This window comes from Topomyia yanbarensis, chromosome 3, assembly GCF_030247195.1.
Source record: "Topomyia yanbarensis strain Yona2022 chromosome 3, ASM3024719v1, whole genome shotgun sequence".
NCBI lineage: Eukaryota > Metazoa > Arthropoda > Insecta > Diptera > Culicidae > Topomyia > Topomyia yanbarensis.
In genome coordinates this window covers 258,382,083-258,401,337 of record NC_080672.1, presented here as the reverse complement: position 1 = coordinate 258,401,337, position 19,255 = coordinate 258,382,083, and the positions used below count along the sequence as shown (strand labels likewise).

Below are 19,255 nucleotides of genomic sequence, written 5' to 3'. Positions count from 1 at the left end.
ATGGCAATTCATTTTTAAAGAGCGTATATGAAACTAAAAAATAATTTTGAAAAAGTCGGATTTCGGTCCTTTTATTATAAGCGTACGTGACGTTGCAATAATAATTTATTAAATGTCACTTACGACTTTTTGCTACGCGCGTATCTCTACATTCTTGCGATTCTAAAATAAATGTATATACGACCGTGGGAAATCAAAAGGACGTATATGTTATTTAGAAATATGTGGTGGATAAAACGTGTACGCCGTTTTATAATTTATTTTAAAATTTGGCTAAAAGTTTTATTTTGAGAATCCTGTTCGTGTGTTACGATAGTAAGGTTAGATAGGAGTGGTATGGTGTGAATAACTCAGTTTGTTTACTTTTGTCGCTTAGGACCTTTTGAAAACCCAGCCTAGATATAAACTTTTCATTATTTTATTTTTCGGTTGGTCTACCATAACGACGGCTCTGTGCGGGATGGGCTGAAAATTTTCACTTTTCCGAGTCGTTTTCGAAAGATTTTTCAAAACACAATTTTTTGTTATTAGTGCATGTTATACATACTTCAAATTTTAATACAGCATAGAGGAACATATTTGCAACAAATTGGCCTAAAAATCAAATCATTCTGTTAAGTATGATAAAAGTTATTAACGTTCAAAATCTGACGCGGCGCCGCAGCCGATATTTTGAAACGGGACCCCTATATTGAAAGCTTAAATGTATTCTACATTAAAAATTAGTCAAGCAGAATCATTCGCTTCTCAGAACAACATGAAACACGTCGTCGATGTAATGACATTTAATACAGTATCCAAACGTATATAGGTGTTGATAGTATTGAAATAAAGATACATGACCTGGTACCAAGTACTCATTCTTCTGTTATCAAAAAATCATGTCAAAATACGGAGAGGTGGATAGTGTTACGGAAGGTACTTGGAGGAACTTCTTCCCAGGACTCCGCAACGGTGTTCGTGTAGTGAGAAGTGTCCTGCAAAACCTATTCCCTCTTATTTGACTTTCACATGCACATCACCTCAAGGTGTTGAATATTCTCAACGAACACTAATCACGTACCCAGGGCAGATTCCTACATGTCAGACTGCTAAGGAAATTCCACGTGATACGACCAAAGCCGGTATACAGTCGTCGTATGCTAAACCACAACCGGTTGGTAAACCAACCACTGCGGGCCGGGCATTCACTAACCCCAGCTCAACAACGATTGAACCCAGTACCACTAAACTAGCTGCCATTACCAACATCGAAGTAACAACGATTACAGCAAATGTTTCCAAACCAACAACCAATACCACCAAGAAGGAATCAAATACCGATGAAAATTTACAATAGCGATTCGTAAGCACAAACAACAAATAAGAACATCCGACCGTGAGCAACATGAATGCAGTACCGATGACGACATGGACATAAACGAAAACACGAGAGAAGACGGACCGAATGACCCCCAAGGTGCGGTAGATAACGCACCTAATATTTCACCACAAAGGAAGAGGATCTCAAAAAGCAGCAGTAAGATGCGTCAACAAGACCCGACGAACAGACTGTAGCGATATTGTTTCTATCTTTACATATTGTAAAAACACGGAAGATCCACGGCTCAGTCGTGCTAACGCATTGAGCTGTGTCAAATGTATTCAAAATAAAAAAAATAGTTCTTATGAGATTCTTTTTCTGAAATCTTAAAATACCTTCACTCGTCTAGCTACTCAGCATAATGATAATAGAAAAAATGAGGATTTTGTCCATAATGTAGTGAATAAGTATATTGACTAAGACAAGGATAATCGAATATAAGATATAAGTTATAAGATAGTTATAAGATAGAGATGAAACAGCACAGTTGTTCTTCCACTATATTAAATAAGCATAGTGGTCTTGCAACATGATAATTCAATCTGTGCAACAACCATTTTAAACAATCATTAATACACACTATTACAGAAAGAATAGCTGGTAGAACAGCTGGAGGTAATTTAGTATTCGTGAACATTACGGTTAATAGCGCTCTCTGATTTACTTAATAGTCGATTGATCCAGAAACACCTAGGCTGTGAACCATTCGGCTTTTCTAAATTTTTAGTTAGTTTAGTTATGACAGTTCGACAGTTATTTTCTCTCGAATGGTAAAATTTAACCGAGAGAGCAACCCATTTCAAATGTTAATATTTGGATAGTTATTTAGAATTGATAGCTACGATAGCCATGAGTTGGTAGAGGTGTGAACATTTGCTGGTGAGTTACCCCTCAGGTTCGGGAACAATTTTTCACTGGTCTATCCCCATTATGCTTGTTCATATGTCGGTGGCGCCATAATTTCAAATGCGGCCACAGTCCCAACTACAAATATATTTAAAATGCCCGTTAAAGCGGGCGAAGCATTGTTTTCGAGTGTTATGTCTGTTAGTCTGTGATATGACTGCATCGAAACGTAAACATCATGAAATAACCCAAACAAATCTTGACACAACACGTTTTCGTTTATCTTTATCCTTTTATTTTCTATTAAAAAATGTTGACAACCTCAATTAAGTATAAAAAATGTTTCCACCTTTTTATTCTGCATCATGGGCAAAATTTTTAACTATCGCTCTGTCAATTTCAACCATGCTCCAAAGCAGAGTTATTTTGCAAATAACGTTCGAAGTGCCAGTTTTCAACCAAAAGTCGCCAAATGGTTCAAAGCCTTAGTATATTCAATACCGTTGGTATTTTTTTACGTTTATGGATGTCAAACATAGCACTGCGGATCCTGAGTTTCGACTAGCAAGCATTTGCTATATTTCCTCCGAAAAAAAATTGGATAAATACCATTTTGAGCATGAAGGGCAAAAGACCTAATTTCAATAACTAATCAGTACATGAGTATCGATACTACGAAACGTCGATCAGGAACCGATCTAAACACTCGATATTTTCGCTTCAAAATATCGATATTCTTGATATCGTTACCATCGTTATTGCTCCATTCTGCTATTGTCCCGTTAATTTGAGTATTTAGCGATCATTTCGTGTAGACCGGCGCACAGAGGAGTAACTAGAACAAATTCTTGGCCAATAACCATTTTTTTTTCGATTTTTTATTTAGTTAATTTTTTTTTAGATACCTAAAAGCATACTGCATATTGTGGCAAAATAAAGAGTATGCCAAAAATTGCTAAAGAATTTTTGCATGGGTGCAAAATAGTGATATTTTAAGGGTTTTTGATCATTTTTTTATTATATATCCTGCAAAATCGCTTTCAAATGATGATGACTGTATTAAATAAGACAATATTATAACAAACGTAATTGAACACAACTATTTGTAAAACCTCAGCTTAAAAATAACCGAAAATAGTAGTGTTGCTATGTATTGGACCAGCTTTAAAAACACCTTTTTTAAACAATTTATTCCAAATTTGAATGATATAAAAGTTACATTATACGGCAAGATCCGGCAAAGTTGCTGAAGCAACATTACAAAACAAGATTCCGGCTATTCAAAAAACATTCAATCTCTTCCAATCTTTTCCGATTCACAAATTCCAAGCGATTTGAAAATATTGATATTTTTACGAATTTGTGGTTCGCCAAAATGCTGTAGGGTCAAATACTATATTTGGCAAAATGAATTTTTGTGAATATGTGCACAGGTATCCCTTTTCTTCTTCCTTTTCATGCAGCGGGAAAAACAAATGTATTCACAACGATCATCTCGAAAATACTAGTATTCGTAAGGATCAAGAAAATTGACCCCTGCACTGGTAGGTGGATAGATGCCAAATAGTCCCAAAAACCAGTTATTTTCAATTTTTAGTTCATATTAAGGCATTATAACAGAAATAGCCGCAATACATAGTTTTTACCAGGATTCGACCCCAGTTACTCCTCTGTGCGGCGCCAGGAAACTTTATTAAGTTCCGAGGTGTCGAGTTGTCTCCCAAGTCTATTGCTTCATGTTCCCGTATTAGATACAGAAATTTTTTTGTTGGCGTTCAGAGAGGGTTCATGTACCCTTTCAGGCAGCTTGTTACAAGATACAGCGCAAGTATTAAGATCTGTGGCGTTGGTAATGGTGGTGGCACTAAGCAGCTCTCCGGCTACGACTTTTTTGTTGGATCCTATTTTGGACTGCGGAAATGTTTGAGGCACTGAATAGCGGCCCTTAAACGTTCAATATTTTTGCCAATACGCAGTATTGACGATATTGTTATATTTCAATCCCATTTGAAATTCACATCGTCAATACAACTTTTTTCTATTACATGTACAATACTTTTGTCAATACTCTCTAGTATTGTCAAAAATATTAAAAGTGTAAGGACTGCTAATAGGGGCCCTTACACACGCAATAAAAATGTCATTACTAAGTATTAACATTACTGAAATTGTATGAAAATTCCGTCATTACTCGCCTTACACGATCATTAAAAGAGACTGGTCAGTAATGACATTACTAGCGCCTGTGTAGGGTGAGATGCGTTCAGGGTAGCGAGTGTGATGTCACCGCTCAAAATGTTGAATCACAAGTCTGAAGCGATGATCCAAGCGGTCATCCAGATGATGAAAGTTCTGCTAGCTCCCAGGGTCGAAAAGTTGGAAACCCTTTTCGATTTCATACTTTCTGTGAAGTTCTGCCCCACAATTCAAGCGCGTGAAATAAATGAATAGGGGGACCCGGGGCTATTAAGACAGTGGGGGTAATTCGGACCCCCTCGATTTCTCAGAAAATAGCAAGACTATCTTACTATCGTATATATTCGTGGAACCGCTATTCTGAAACATCATTTTGAGAGTTGAAGTTGATTCCTTTTTTTGTAGAAAGGAGATACAACGTATTTCGTTGTTTTGCCATTCTCAAAACAAAAATCATTATAATAGAAAAACCGTGATTAAAACAAACAAATAAAAGTGAAAAAATAAAAGATAAGTGTTTTGGAAAGCTTGAGGCTCCTAGATATTTTCGAGACTTTCACCACTTTTGTGCGATATAAACGTGCGGGGCTATTCGGACCCCCTATTCCGTCAACCACCGTTCAACGGCTTGCGGCTGCGCACACCATTACACACGCCACAGTAAAGAACATACATGGGCCGCCAATCGACAGCTGTGACATACCAGATTAAGTTTTTGTAAAGCAATTTATTTTTTTGCTTCTTAAGAAGTATCTCTTGTAACTAATTCACAGGTAAACATAATTCCATTGTAAAAAAAAAAGAAAAATGACGGTCTGAATTACCCCGTAGAGAGGTCCGAAGTACCCCTACATTATAAAAGGATGGAAAACCATAGAGGATTGCAAATCGTCGCCTAGCGCTGCTATTGAGTGGTGCAAATGGCACCAAGATGTAGCTGAGGCTTCCAACTAACAGTTAGGACTTTTGACCGGTAACTTTTTTCACATCTATCCACCTAAAAGGACGATTTGCTTAAGTAGGTCCGAAAAGCCCCGGGTTCCCCTACTTGTACAGCTCCTCCATGCGATACGAGCTGGCAGAGCGCTAATTTCCCGCATTGAAGCTGGAATGGACATGAACAACTGGAGAGAATTTGGTACCAACATTGTTAGAATTCAGCACCAGGTTGTATATCATAGCAAGCAACGTCAGCGCAGTGATTGGAATGCAGAACATCAGACCAAAGGACGAATCAAGTGTAGCAGAAGGGAGAATCATCATCAACGCGCATATCTAGGTGGATAAGAAAAAAGCGTATATTCCAACCCGGGATGAACAGGACTTCTGCCGATAATGTCCATGTTTGTGTGTATCCTGGACCGGGGGCGCAAGGAGAGTAGAGTACAAGTTCCAGAAGGTCAGTCTGAATATTTCTGGCACATCGAATCAATCAAGGAAACATGCATTGTCGGATGTGTGTACCATGAATAAACTGGAACTGCGACCACAAACGATGAACATATCGAAATTGCATAAACGGTTCCGGAAGGACTTCGAGTTAAGACATCGAGTCGAGTTGACGCTATTCCACGTATACTATCGACCACGCTAGACTGAAAAAACTTCATAGTAGGTCACTAAATGGGCAAACTGCGACCGAATGATGAAGCTTGAAATTCTAAGAGCTCCGTCAAACCTTCAATTCCTGAATGTTTGTTACCTAGTTCCGGCAGGCCCGTGCGATTTTGGGGGTTCAAACCCCTCCCATAAGGGGTATGAATTACTTGTTAAAATGTATTAACTTTCTGTTTAGGAAAAAAATGATAATGAAAACTTTTCTGACACATGCAATTTCAGTCCACTAGAAACAAGTTGTTGAAGAAACCTTGTGAGGGTGGCTGGAAAGGGATGTAAGACAAGCTGCTCGGCGTCTCCGGACCAGCAGACGGGAGCTAAGGAGGCAAATCTCTAAGTCGGAGAAAATTGAGATAGCGTTTTCTGGAGATATTCTACCATCGATGATCTCTGTCAAAGTGGCTAACAGCTAAATGGCTTACGTAAATGGAATCGGTATTGGGAGAAATACTGCCGTCGAGGAACTCTTAGTACCAGCTAGCAGATAAATAGGAGCGAATAGCTCCAAGAAGGATAGGAAACTCTGCGAAAGTGGTTGTAAAGTGATGCAAATCGTTAAGGTCGGCTCTTCCAGATAGATTCGTGTCAGATGACGATATTTACAACCGACCTAAGCAAGCAAGCAAACAAAAAAGCAGCAACGAAAAAACATGAACGATTAACACAAAATAAAAAGAGCAAGAGCGTTACGGAAGTAGTACCGGTTGCCCCGGATGGATGAGGATTGCAAGAAACAAGAGGTTTAGGTTTAGTCGGTGTGCTTAACTACTACAAACTAATCCGACACCAACTGTTCGAATGTTGATGCTGATGTACGACCCATGCGTATCCATCGCGCAATTTCTGAAGGTTTTGCGGGAGTATATCTGGCGCACTGGAATTGGCTGATGAAATTATTTGCCAAGGCAAAAGTCGTAGAAATAAGACATTTTCGGAACCTGACGTCAGTTAACGCCGAGGTACAATAACACACATTTTTCGACGCAAGCGAGAAAGTGTTCGCAGTCGTTGTTTATTCGTGATTCAGAGTATATACTTGTGGCCACTAAGGCGAGAGTGACTCTACTTCCCTTCCTGTTCATCTTCTGAGCCGATCTTCAAGCAGTTGTCGGAGTGCGACTAATGAATGTTGTCCAAATTGTTTTGAGCTTCAAAGTGAGTCGGCGATTCTTCCATACTGACAACAGGAATGTGTGCAGCTGACTGATTTCCGAGCATATAAGATAGAGCCAATGTGTAGCCTTTCGACATTCATCCGAAAAAAGCATGTAAGCATATGGCATTGGACATCGACCAAATCGAACGTAGTTAATTTGGGCACTCAATGAATTCCCGGATCTCAGTCCTCAGAGCTCGTGGTTCCGGGGATCCTCGTTTCTGTCGACACCAGAAGAAAAGTGGTCTAAAAAATCCTGGCGGTATGGAACAACTGACGAAACACGCCGTCCTAATTTGCTTACACACATCCTTGCATCAAACCGTTAATCGTGCCGGTAAACTGTTCAAACTGGACGGCGTTGATGCGCCGAAGTGCACTATTTGCTCGACAAGCTATTAACGGAGTGACAACTCATTCATCTCTGACGCACGAGGAAATGACGAAAGCCAAAAATATTCTGTATCGAATAGCTCAAGCCGTCGCGTTCGTGGATGGAGTGGTCATCCTGAAAGTTAATGGCTTCACCGCAGAGAAAAAGCGCATAACGAGAAGCAGCTAAGTCTGTCGTGTCCGCCCTACATAGTCAATCAGACAATGCTTCGAGTTCAAGGTTGGACAGGAACATGTATTTCAATCTAGTTATCCTCCTTCGCGACACTCCATAGCAAAATTTGTTCTTGCATACTTTTATCGATAGTTCCCATCACCAAAACCAAGAAATCGTGGTAAACGCTCTACGTCAGCCCACCTGAAATGTACGCGATTGAAGCTTGTATATCGAAGGGTGCGCAAGGAACGCCAACAGTTCAAGAACTGTCGCACAATTCCCCGTCAACCAGTGAGGGGCGATTAGCTGCCTACTCTCGGCCCTTTACTCATACTGGCGTAGATTAGTTTGAGCCAATGTCGGTCGGTCGTCGCGATCAGAAAAGCGATGGGGTGTTCTCGCTAAATGTCTCACCACACGCATCTGCAGATCGCATACTCACTCTACAGATTCTTGTTTCATGACTCTGCAAAATATCTTCAATTGAAGATGAACTGGAACACCTTTGATAACAACGATAGAGACACAAATTTGATAGGCGCCAGAAATGTGATCGGAAAGACGATCCGAAACATTGATCAAAATAAAGTAGTGTCTGAGTTCACCTCACGACACATCGAGTGGGCAATGGACATTCACCCCCCCCCCCCCCCCTGTGTCCCCACATATAGGTGTTGCATGGGAGCGTTTCGTCAGGACGGTGTAGCAAAACTTGAGCAAGGTCTATGCTATATTTTGAACAAGGTGATAACGTCGCGACGTGAGTGGTGTCTACCGAGGTACTTGAGAATGCACTGAGGTGGAAAATATTGTCAACTCCCGGCCGTCAATTATTATTCCGGTAGATTGCGACCTATCCCCAGGGCTAATCAAATCGAAACAGATTGATAAGCGACAGATAAGCTTTGCATTTCATTTCATTCACAATGCTTCGTGTTACTATCTGTACTGAGTAAGTCAGTCAGTGTACGTCGCCGCTATGATCGTCCAACGAACACGGTGAGGATCGGCGTTGGTTTACATCAAACCTGCAATATTAAGATGTACGCACACGAGACAACAGGACACACGCCATAAACAATATTCTCTATGAATTTTTTCTAGCTATTCCAACGCGGCAACAGCAACAGCGTTGGAAAAGGTAGAACAAAATCCATAGCGAATATTTTTTGTGGCGTGTGTCCTGTCGCCTCGTGTGCAAACCGCTTTAAACCTAAGATGAGAAAGTGGACAGTTTAATTTACATAGTTCAATATTTTATGACTAAACTCTAAAAACATGAATTATTTAAATTTAAATATGATCTAGCGTTTTTAAGGTTAGGAAATTTCTCAACTCTAGAAAAAAAAAAATTAAAGGGTTGTGTACAGGACACGACCACGGTGACATTAAAAATATAGCTTTTTTATCTATCACACATATCGACACACGTTCTTGTTCACTCGCCTGTTTTCATATGTTACAATTTGCTATATACCCTCCCCATTAAAACATAATTTATTGAAGGTCTTTTAACGGTAATCTATTAATTAATCAAGTATCTCACTAGGTGATTGGCATTATTTGGCTGATCCATCTAGTAAAAATAGGCTGGTGTGTCCAGAAAATATATTCAAAAGAAAAGTTCCATATTGAGAGTTGTGATGAGGAAACCCACGCCCGCCAACGGAAATATACAGATTCTCCATAAAATATGAAATTTCATTTTCCATTTAAATTTTCAATAATGTACTAATGAACTTAAGTAAATAATCTTAAGTGTAAGTATTTCTTGATCGATTAGTGGTGGAAAAATGAAATTATTTGATAAATTACATTGTTATGCAACGTTCGCACTACCAGTTAAAACGGGTTTTTATGCTATCTTGGTGACATTTTTCTTGTTGCTAATTATTAAAATGTGTTATAACTCTGTAGTGTAAACATTGTATTATCAAACCAATTCTGCAGCGTTTTATGTTATATAGGTGTTTTATGTGGTAATAGGACTGACATAATTATATCTTCAGTACAGCGGTTTGTTTCATAATTTAAAACAGATTTATTTTAAAATTTAAATTAGTATACCCAACCGTATTTGTTGTATACCTTAAAACGCAATTAGAACTGTGTTTTAAATACATAGGGTAGGACAGATATTCTGACTGGTTAAACTGGGAAAACAATTTTAAATCCAGTAACGCTTAAGACATGGCTTGAATTTGAATCGAAAAAGAACACCCGCTTAAACTGCTGCTGGGACGGTAAGTTCTGTTTTAAAATTTTCCGTTGTGTGCAGTACGAAACAAAAGTGTTTGAAATTAGAAAACAAAAAGTTCTGCTGGGAATGTGATTGTTTCCGATGCAATTACACTCAGATTTTTCACGCAGGGGATACAAGCCATGTAAATGAAAACCGCGTAAATTTAAAAAAACGCGTTAATGAAAACCGCGTAAATTTCAAAATCCGCGTAAAAAACCTGAGTGTACTCTCCTATATAAAATACTACACTGCTGAACAGTGCAATAACTACAGAAGCACGTTGTCAGATGCCTTACTGATAAAAAACATATAACCGAAATATGAAACATGAAAACCAATAGGCTCTTTACCCTACGCAGCTACAAAGCGCCGTAAACATGGATTAACAAGTTACAACGCACACGCATGCATAAAAATAAATATATTTTTTCAAACGCAACACTCTTAAGCAGCACACACCGTATTGAATTAAATCCAAACCACCCCACCCACCCACTTTGCAAATCATTCTGTGACACCGTGCTGGTACCCGAAAAATCCGCACACGGCCACCGCTGCCGAAAATGCATAGCGTTTACCGCTTAGTGTAGTGCCTAGACGCTGCAGCCATGATCTTACCCGTTCGACATAAGAACAAAAACTGATTCAAACGGGTACGCGTCACCTCTATTTATAAACTAACCGTATATGGTTTAGTCACTTAGGTGCGAGTGTGTGCAAATGCCAACGTTACTGAAAATCGATAGCGCTTATTGCATCGCCCGGAGACGACGTTGCTCGTGTGGGATAAGAGCAACAACTGATTTAAACGGACATGCGTTGCTTCTATTTATGACTTTTCGTGTTTCATTGAGCAACTAAGCTGCCCTCTTTTGACAGCTGTGTCTGAGAAATCTGCCTCACGAATGGTATTTTTCCCGTTTTTTGTGAACTTTTTAATTTTACCAATTTCCAAAAGTCTACTTTTATTGGGGAGATATCAAATTATTACCAATATTTAAGTTAGGTGTTTCTGAATCGGTTGGTGTATGAATGATTAAAATCCATCTAGTAATATCGGAGTTATAAGCGTGCAAACCTTACATAGTTTCGTTACATGGGAGATAGTTTAGATTTTAGAATGGCACCTAGCCCCAGATAGTGGAGTAAGACATTTTTAATGTCAAAAAGAAAAATCGTTAAAAGTAAGTCATTCATCTAATCACATGCATTGCCTTATACTGTACTGTTACTATGCTGGAATAAAGGTTTTCATAAATTCACACGATTACGTTACTGCACACAACACTTCTTATTTATGGTGCTACATACTGAGATGACTGAGATATGTTAAATTTATGCAACACTTCTCAACAAACATATGATTACGGCGTAAAAGTCAACTGTCAAAATTCACTTTTGGGTGGAAATTCCAGACAAACCATTACTCACCAACAGTGATGTACCAAATCGGGTTTTTATAATTTTGGGGAAAAAACCCAAGGTTTTTTCGCGGTTAAAACGGTTTTTTCGCGGGAAGATTGGGTTTTTTGCATTTTTTGATATTTTGGTAATTGAACATTAATGTATTGTTATCCAAACATTTTTATTTTATTTATGAGCATTATTGTCATAAAGTTATGCATGTTTATGAATTCTGAATGGTTTTCCTCGATTGAATCATTGTTATAGCGGTGATCCAACATTTTTTTACAAATATTGTGGTTAAATAAGTGATAAAACTTTTCAATGTTTGGGCTAAGTCGATTGTGTTTCTTACTGTGAATCCACCTAAACGAACTAAACATTTTTTCTACTGTTGCTGATGTAGTTGATGCCGAAAAAATTCGGATTGTGATTTGTGAGAGTTCTGATTACGGTTCATACTAATGACGAATGTCAAGGCCACTCGCATTCTGCATATGACTCACTTTTCACCGAACTAAATAGGTATTTTCTAAATTTTGTTTGAATACCTACCTCATTTCGCTAAAAGTATAGCAACCCCTAAAATGAGTAACAAACAGAATAACAGTAGATTGGGCATCACACGATTATTCTAATTTTCACTTGTCAGAGTAACAATGACTATTGTTCCCAGTATTATATGAAACCAGTTGGAATATGGAATGGACCGAAATTAAAGTCGCAGGAACAGAAAATGCTTCGTAAAACCCGTATTAAATATATTAGAATGTGAAAATTGAATTTAAACTTCAAGTTTCAAAATTGGACAGGAGCTTTTCGATTATGTCCTACAGAATAAAAACCGTAAAAAAGTATATGCAGTTCTTGCAAAGGACTTTTCTTTATCCAACTTTTAATCTTGAATGTAACGTTGTACGGAATTTCCTCTGAGCGAATTATACTGGAGGTTCATCCTTGCCGACTTTTTCGGGTGAGAATATTCTAAGCGATTGTCATGCTCAAGGAGCTCTGTCCGATTTTTACGCTTGATGTTTATATTCGATTTTTACATGCTAAGATATCTGGAGTGGTTTCTACAAAGTATGTTTTATCCTTGCGACTTTTATTTTCTGTCTCAAATGTAAATGCAAGATTCTTTAACCCTCCGGAAGTCGCGCTTATAGCCCACTGAATGAGCAGCCGCAGGTGCCCTAAGACGATTTCGCTAGAATTTCAGAGCAGCATGCACTCAGTGCACTAGCGCGACTGCCGAAAGCATAAAAAACATTAAATGAACATTATACATTCGATAAAACAAAAAAACCCATATTTCGTCCGGGTTAAAATGATTTGGGAAAAAACCCGGTTAAAACCCAAAAATAAAAACCCGGGAAGATGGAATTTTTCCCATCGGTACATCACTGCTCACCAATCACAGATGATGGTAGTAAACGAAAGAGAAAAGTTTTCTCTTTGATTAACTTCTGTGAACTGTCTTCAGCCAGTAACGATTTGTCCGGAATTTTCTTTCAAAGATAATTTCGACAGTTGACCTTTATGCCGTAATCATAAACCAGTGATCTAAACTGCACTCACAGTAATCAAAACTTCCATACGCTTTGCTAATTTATTTCCTAACTTATTAATTACAAGATGTTTGAAACCATTAACAAAGCGAAGAGATAGCAATGTTGTAATCCATTATTTCTTTTACGATTTTCAGGAGTCGGCAAAACCAGCCTTGTCGTCAGATATGTTTCGAATCTGTACACGAAGGAAATTTCGCCAACTATAGGAGCCTCTTTTTTCACCTGCAAAGTTAATCTGGAAGATTTCAAGGTGAAGATGCAGGTTAGTAATGTCACAAAAGACACTTTTCATATACGATGTATAATGTGTTGTGCATATTTTACCTAGGTTTGGGACACAGCCGGCCAGGAACGGTTCAAAGCGATGGCACCACTCTATTACCGGAATGCCAACGCTGCCCTGTTGGTTTTCGATCTGACGCAGTACAACTCGTTCGTTGAAATCAAATCCTGGGTCCAGGAGTTGCAACGAAACGTTCAGGAACCGATGGTACTGTCGCTTGTGGGCAACAAGCTCGATCTAGAGGAAAGACGGGCGGTTTCTAGGGAGGAAGCTTCGCTGTACGCTACCTCGATCGGAGGAAATTATTTTGAGACTTCTGCATTGCAAGATCAGGTGAGTTTGATGGAAGGAACCATTGATAAAGTACGAAACCCAGTAAGGGGGACGAGAGCAGGTGGTATAATCAAATGTTACATTTTGTGACATGTGGGGAATGGGAAGTAAACATGACGGCGAAGTAACATGTTTTACTGAATAAATATTTGTAAAATAAATATTACATTACGTACTGAGGAGTGGGATTGTCAATTTTGGCCAATTCTTGCATTACGTAATTTATGAATAATCCCTAAAGCGATGGTAGACAACTAAACACGAATTTTAACATTTCAGGGCATAGAACAAGTGTTCATATCTATTGCTGTGGGTTTGATAAAACTGTCCGGAGAACAAGTTTGCCCATCGCTAAAACGGTACGAATCCTCCGATTCCCTAGTGTTGTCGGGATATTCTAGCGGTTGGTATTCATAGTATTTCATTTCGAACAAATTGTAATTAAATTGACTGTCCTAGGAATGAATGGTGTTGTGCAGATGGGTATACCAGTGGACTGCGATAATGTGCTAACAGATGGCACGGGTCGTTTGGAAACGCCTTCTTGGAGCAGAGATCACATAGCACATGCTGATAATCAGCGTCCTGGATGGTGCTGTTATTAAACGTGTCCCATTGAACGAAGCCTCCAGCAAAGACATTGGAATGACTTTTCCTGTGATAATTACCGAGGTCAAGTGGATTGGTTGAAACCGGAAAATGCAGATATAAGATATTAGTTTGTATATACTTTAACCAGAGTAATAGCAATTTATAACTGTAACGATATTGATCAAAAGTATTGTTTATCGGACTTGAGGTTTTGTCATGTATTTGTAAGGTATTGCTAGGGCTTCGCACGTTGTATTTCGTCGCACTTTAAAACACCTCATGACAGAACTGATCTCTCGAAAATGACTCGTTTCCAGCTACAGAGCTCAACTTATGTAGATCGAATTCATACGCGCGTAATCATGTATTCATACATATATTTATACTCATATCGCAATCCCAAGGGTCAATTTCGCACGAAAAGCGAGCAGTTGTTAGATTACTTTAGACGCTTATAAAACAATGATATTTTGGACTTTTATGAAATTTTCAATATCCGAAATTCGTTGAAAAACTAAATATCTATTGGATCGGAAATCTTAGGCAGTTTGAATGCTTTTCATTCGGACGTCGCTTCTCTCTTCACAAAATGTTGTCAACTAATGAAGATAATGGGTACAAAAATCTTGTGACGCTTGCATTAAGAAAAAATACAAAGTCCACCGATTTTACATGCGATTGACCCGGCAAAGTCCCTCCAAACAAGGTCCTAGCATGCGTCAAAACTGTTAGTGGTAGTGAACAGAGAAATCCTATAAAACATGGTATTGATGATGTAGACGCTACCATGCGCCCTTAGAAACCGTCACACATACGAGCACAGAAGCAGTTTTCGTTTTGACGTATGCTAGGACCTTCCTATATAAGGACTTTGGACACCCGGTATATCGTCAAGGAATATAAGTAGGCTGCATACAGACAAAAATTACAGCTCTATCAGTTCATTTTCGGCAACCATGGCGAAAGCAGCGAAGCAACTCCGGTCGTTGGTATGTAATTATCTCCCTCTCCACCCTGTGATGAAGAATTCCGTCATCGTGGAACACTTTATGTTGGCCGAATAAAGCCGAGCGCCCATATACAAGATACTGGCAATAGGCGAGAGCATCGAGCGTAAGCCGGGTTCCGGTAGACCAACGGTTTTGCTAGATCAGAAGATGCGACAAGCCCTAAACCGGAAGATACAAGGCAAAGTGGTGAAATCCTTTAACGCCTTGGGCAGGAAGGTGACCGGCCAGACGGCCGAAAATAATCTTGCCAACATGGACATCGGAAGCGGCTATTTCACATCCCCCACGAAGGGGGCGCAGCGACTTGTGAGTGCAGGTTCACACACTCGACCCAACTAGCTCAATAAATTCTCTCAGGGTCGGCAACCGCCTGGGAGGGACTCAAACAACCCGAAACTTACCCTGTTGCAAAGCAGATTTATCGAGAGACGTCTGTGGATGGAGAATACTGACTCTGAATAAAAAAAGGAATGTACATAATTTACAGATTTATTTTTCGATCCGGATCATCGATTCACTGCTGTCCGTCGAACGTTGGGGTCCATTATTGACGGCGGAGAGGGAGGGTAATTGAGCATACCTGATTACTCTGCAGATGTGACGAATTACCAGCCGGTAGCTGGTATTGGTCGACTAGGCCGTCGATAGTTGATTTCGCCCCGTAGAATTACTATTACCAAAACTGTGAATGATGCGCGTCGATGCTCTCGTTTGGTGGCGACGAGGTGTGCATGCCATGCCGTGTTATGTTGCAGATATCGGAGGGGAACTCGGGGGTCTTGGATTCGCTTCCGAGCGCCTAAGCGTTCCTTTAAACTGGGTCAGTTGTCCAAGTACTGTCGTCCTGACGGTGGCGTTGTCCCGATTAGGGATAATGTCGGGTTGGTTCTCTGCCAAGGCTGTCTTCGCAACCCCTTCACCACTTTTATGACTATGCGTACGACACAAAGAAAGACTAGTACGCTGCTGCACACGACTTCGGGAATTTTCTTTTGATCACGCCTTCGAGCGGCTAACGGTTTTGTCACCCTCTAAATTTTCCGTGTGGACTATTCTCAGGTTGAACATCGACTCCCTTTTCTTATCTCTTCATTATCCATCTCCTCATTACCCATCTCCTCTCTCTTTCCTCTTTCCATCTCCTTAATCCGCTCTCCCTCTCCCGCTTTCGATGAAATCAGGATGCAGTAGTGACTAGCTGCCAAAATATCCCACTGATGTGGTATAATTTTTGGCTGTTCAATCTTTTGGGATTTTTTTAAAGGGTCTAGATTTTAATGCGGTCTTTTCCGTCTTTTTTTATCGTTGCGGTTTTTCCGTTACAAATTTTTAAATATATATTTTTTTATTATTACCGTTTAAGAAGCATGGCTGCCTTGGACCCAGATAATTCATTCCGGTTCCATAAGAGAACCTAGGCTAAGCCCCAACACCTAGTATGGATGTTCCGGGGTGGACACAGAAGGTCTCTTTTGGATTTATGGGTCTTTATACAGCAGTGTGTCCGTGGTTTCTCAAACGATAACGTTCACATGAGTATTTTTTTCCGAAAACGTACGTAGTCTAATTAGAAATTTATAGTTTTTAATGTTAGTATACTTAGTCTAGGTTAAACAAAAATATGCAAAAAAAATATTACACAACAAGAAAATAAACTAACGACAATTAATAAATCAGAGCCAGATATAGAAATAGAAATTAAATTACACTTACATACTATACATTACATACTACAAACGTTATAAACTCCAACACAAACATCTCTCAATCGTTACCAAACCAAAGCGACTGTAACAGACTTAACCCTCAAAAAGGCAACCGGGTCTAAGAGGCCCGGCACATAACAATTTTTTAGTTACAAAAAAATGTGTATGCAGTATAAGCTTGGGCATGGAAATTTTGATAAGTAGCTTTGAAATCTATAACAAAAATAAAGAATTGTGAAATTTTCATCTATGGAGTGATGCGCAGCTATGTTTGAATTTTTTACATGCACAAAAAGGCAAGCCGGGTCTGGCAGGCCCGGTGTGCATGCAATACTAGGCTACTACTACTACTAGGAATACCACGGGTTTTATACATTAATATTTATCTGAAAAAAACATTTGGATGAGTTCATCGTCATATTAGCAGGAATTTTTTCATGTTTTGATTGATTTTATCTTTTTACCTTTTCTTTTAAGAAAAAAATCTTGAAAGTTTGAGCGAATTCTATACATTTCTTTTATAAGAAATGTAGAAATAGCATACGATAATGACGTGTGTCATATTTTTTTGGGTAAATACTTTTATTTCACTCACTGTGGTCTACTTGACAATTATTTGGATACAACATAACCTAACTCTGTCGTTATTGTCTATTTGTTGTCTATTCTTTCTGTTATAGTTTTCGTAATAATTCAAATTGTAGGATCTAAAAACAACAAAAAATTGAAATGGCTATAAGACGATATGCCCATGTTTTCAATCGTCTCAAAGAATCTGAAGTAATGGAAGAAATTCGAGCAAATTCAACAGCAGACGATTCCGAAACTGATTTGCAAAGCGAGGAAGAAGATGTGAATGATATTGCTTCCGATGATGAATCTGATGTAGAAAAATATGAATATGTACTCCGGTTATGCATCAGAAGAAATTGATAGCAACCCAGAAACATTTATTGGTCGTGTTCAAACGAAATGGAGCTTAGAACCAATCGACAGTCGACGTGATCTTCCGAGTACTACCCTTTTGGAAAAAAAATTGAGCTTTTTACATTCATCGCCTTATACGCTGAAATCGGGATTTACTGCGTGTTCGTACTCATCATCCTGTAATTCCGGAACCGGAAGTCGGATCAATTAGAAATTCAACAGCAGCCAATGGGAATGCTGTACCTTTCATTTGAAACCAAGTTTGTAAAAATCGGAAAAGAATTCGCTGAGAGATAGGTATGACTTTATCTTAGGAACTTGGTAAGTTCCCCCGGGGCATCAAAAACCGCCATAGCTGGCCAATGTGGTCGAAGTACCCTCGGTGGGTCATTAATGATCTAGACATGCAAAGCCAAGTAATGTTGCACATATTTTAATATATATTGCATCATTTGGACATCATGGTGGTATCAGTTTCTATGGAAATTTGCTGTGTGATTGTACTCTTCAACACCTAACTCCAGAACCAAAAGTCGGATCAATAAAAAAAAATCAATAGCGACCGATGGGAAGGCTGCACCTTTCATTTGAGACTAAATTTGTACAAATCGGTCCAGCTACCTTAGAGAAAAATCGGTGAGATTGTTTGCCACATACATACATCCATACATACATACATACATACACACACATACAGACATTTTACGATCTCGATGAACTGAGTCGAATGGTATAAGAGATTTGGCCCTGCGGGTCTCGGTTAAAAAGTCGAAATTTCGACCGATTGCATAACCTTTCTATATGAGAACGGCAAAAAAGGAGCTTGAATTTAGACGGGCCTGAGAGGCCCGGCTTGCCCTTTAATGTTAGGATTTTAGCTTGCCTTCACAAGGGTTAAAGTACATCTCCCACACGAAGTTCCCAAAAACGCTCAGTGACAATCAGTGAGAAGAGAACTGCCTATAATCGCAAGTCAGTCCCATATAGATAGGGAATTCCATAGAACATGGGATTGACTTGCGATTACGGGCAGATAATGTCAAAGCCGGATTTCTTTTCTTCGCAACTTACGGACTACGGGAAGAAGTTAGAGCGTCTGGATATCGCAGTCGCCCTCAAAAATGATAAGCCACCCCCCCCCCCCCCCCTATGTAACCCAGCATGGGTCCAATTAAAATTTTCTGGGTGAAGCCAAAGCGGAGGACAAAAGATTTGGCCAACTGCAGTAAGGCCGCCCGATAGAGATTGTTGTCATTTATGTGAAATAATGAATTACTACAGGAATCTTTTTTTGTTAGGGAAAACTTTTCCAATGCGACCACTATTCAGGTTATCTTTTGTGGCTGCCCCTGTTCACTCTACATGTTACAAATTACCTGAATCCAATGTAGTTGGAAGCGAGTTGCTTGTTTGTCACCATGTGTCGTCCCAACCGGGTAGTACATTATTAATGTAGCTAA

The 19,255-nt window shown here is 39.3% G+C and overlaps 1 protein-coding gene across 3 annotated transcripts in view; it reads left to right on the top strand.

The window, feature by feature from the left end:
* The window catches only part of LOC131690083 (uncharacterized), a 38,588-nt gene extending 21,664 nt beyond the window's left edge, over nt 1–16,924 (top strand). For 2 of the 3 annotated variants that reach the window (XM_058975589.1, XM_058975588.1), the window contains 4 exons: nt 13,080–13,207; nt 13,274–13,561; nt 13,841–13,964; nt 14,021–14,779. In XM_058975589.1, the coding sequence (XP_058831572.1) occupies nt 13,080–13,207; nt 13,274–13,561; nt 13,841–13,964; nt 14,021–14,166 (686 nt within the window). In that variant the 3' untranslated portion in view covers nt 14,167–14,779. Of the gene's footprint in view, nt 1–13,079; nt 13,208–13,273; nt 13,562–13,840; nt 13,965–14,020 lie in introns of all 3 variants that reach the window. The other variant, XM_058975587.1, reaches the window with a different exon arrangement.
* Nucleotides 16,925–19,255: the final 2,331 nt, after the last annotated feature.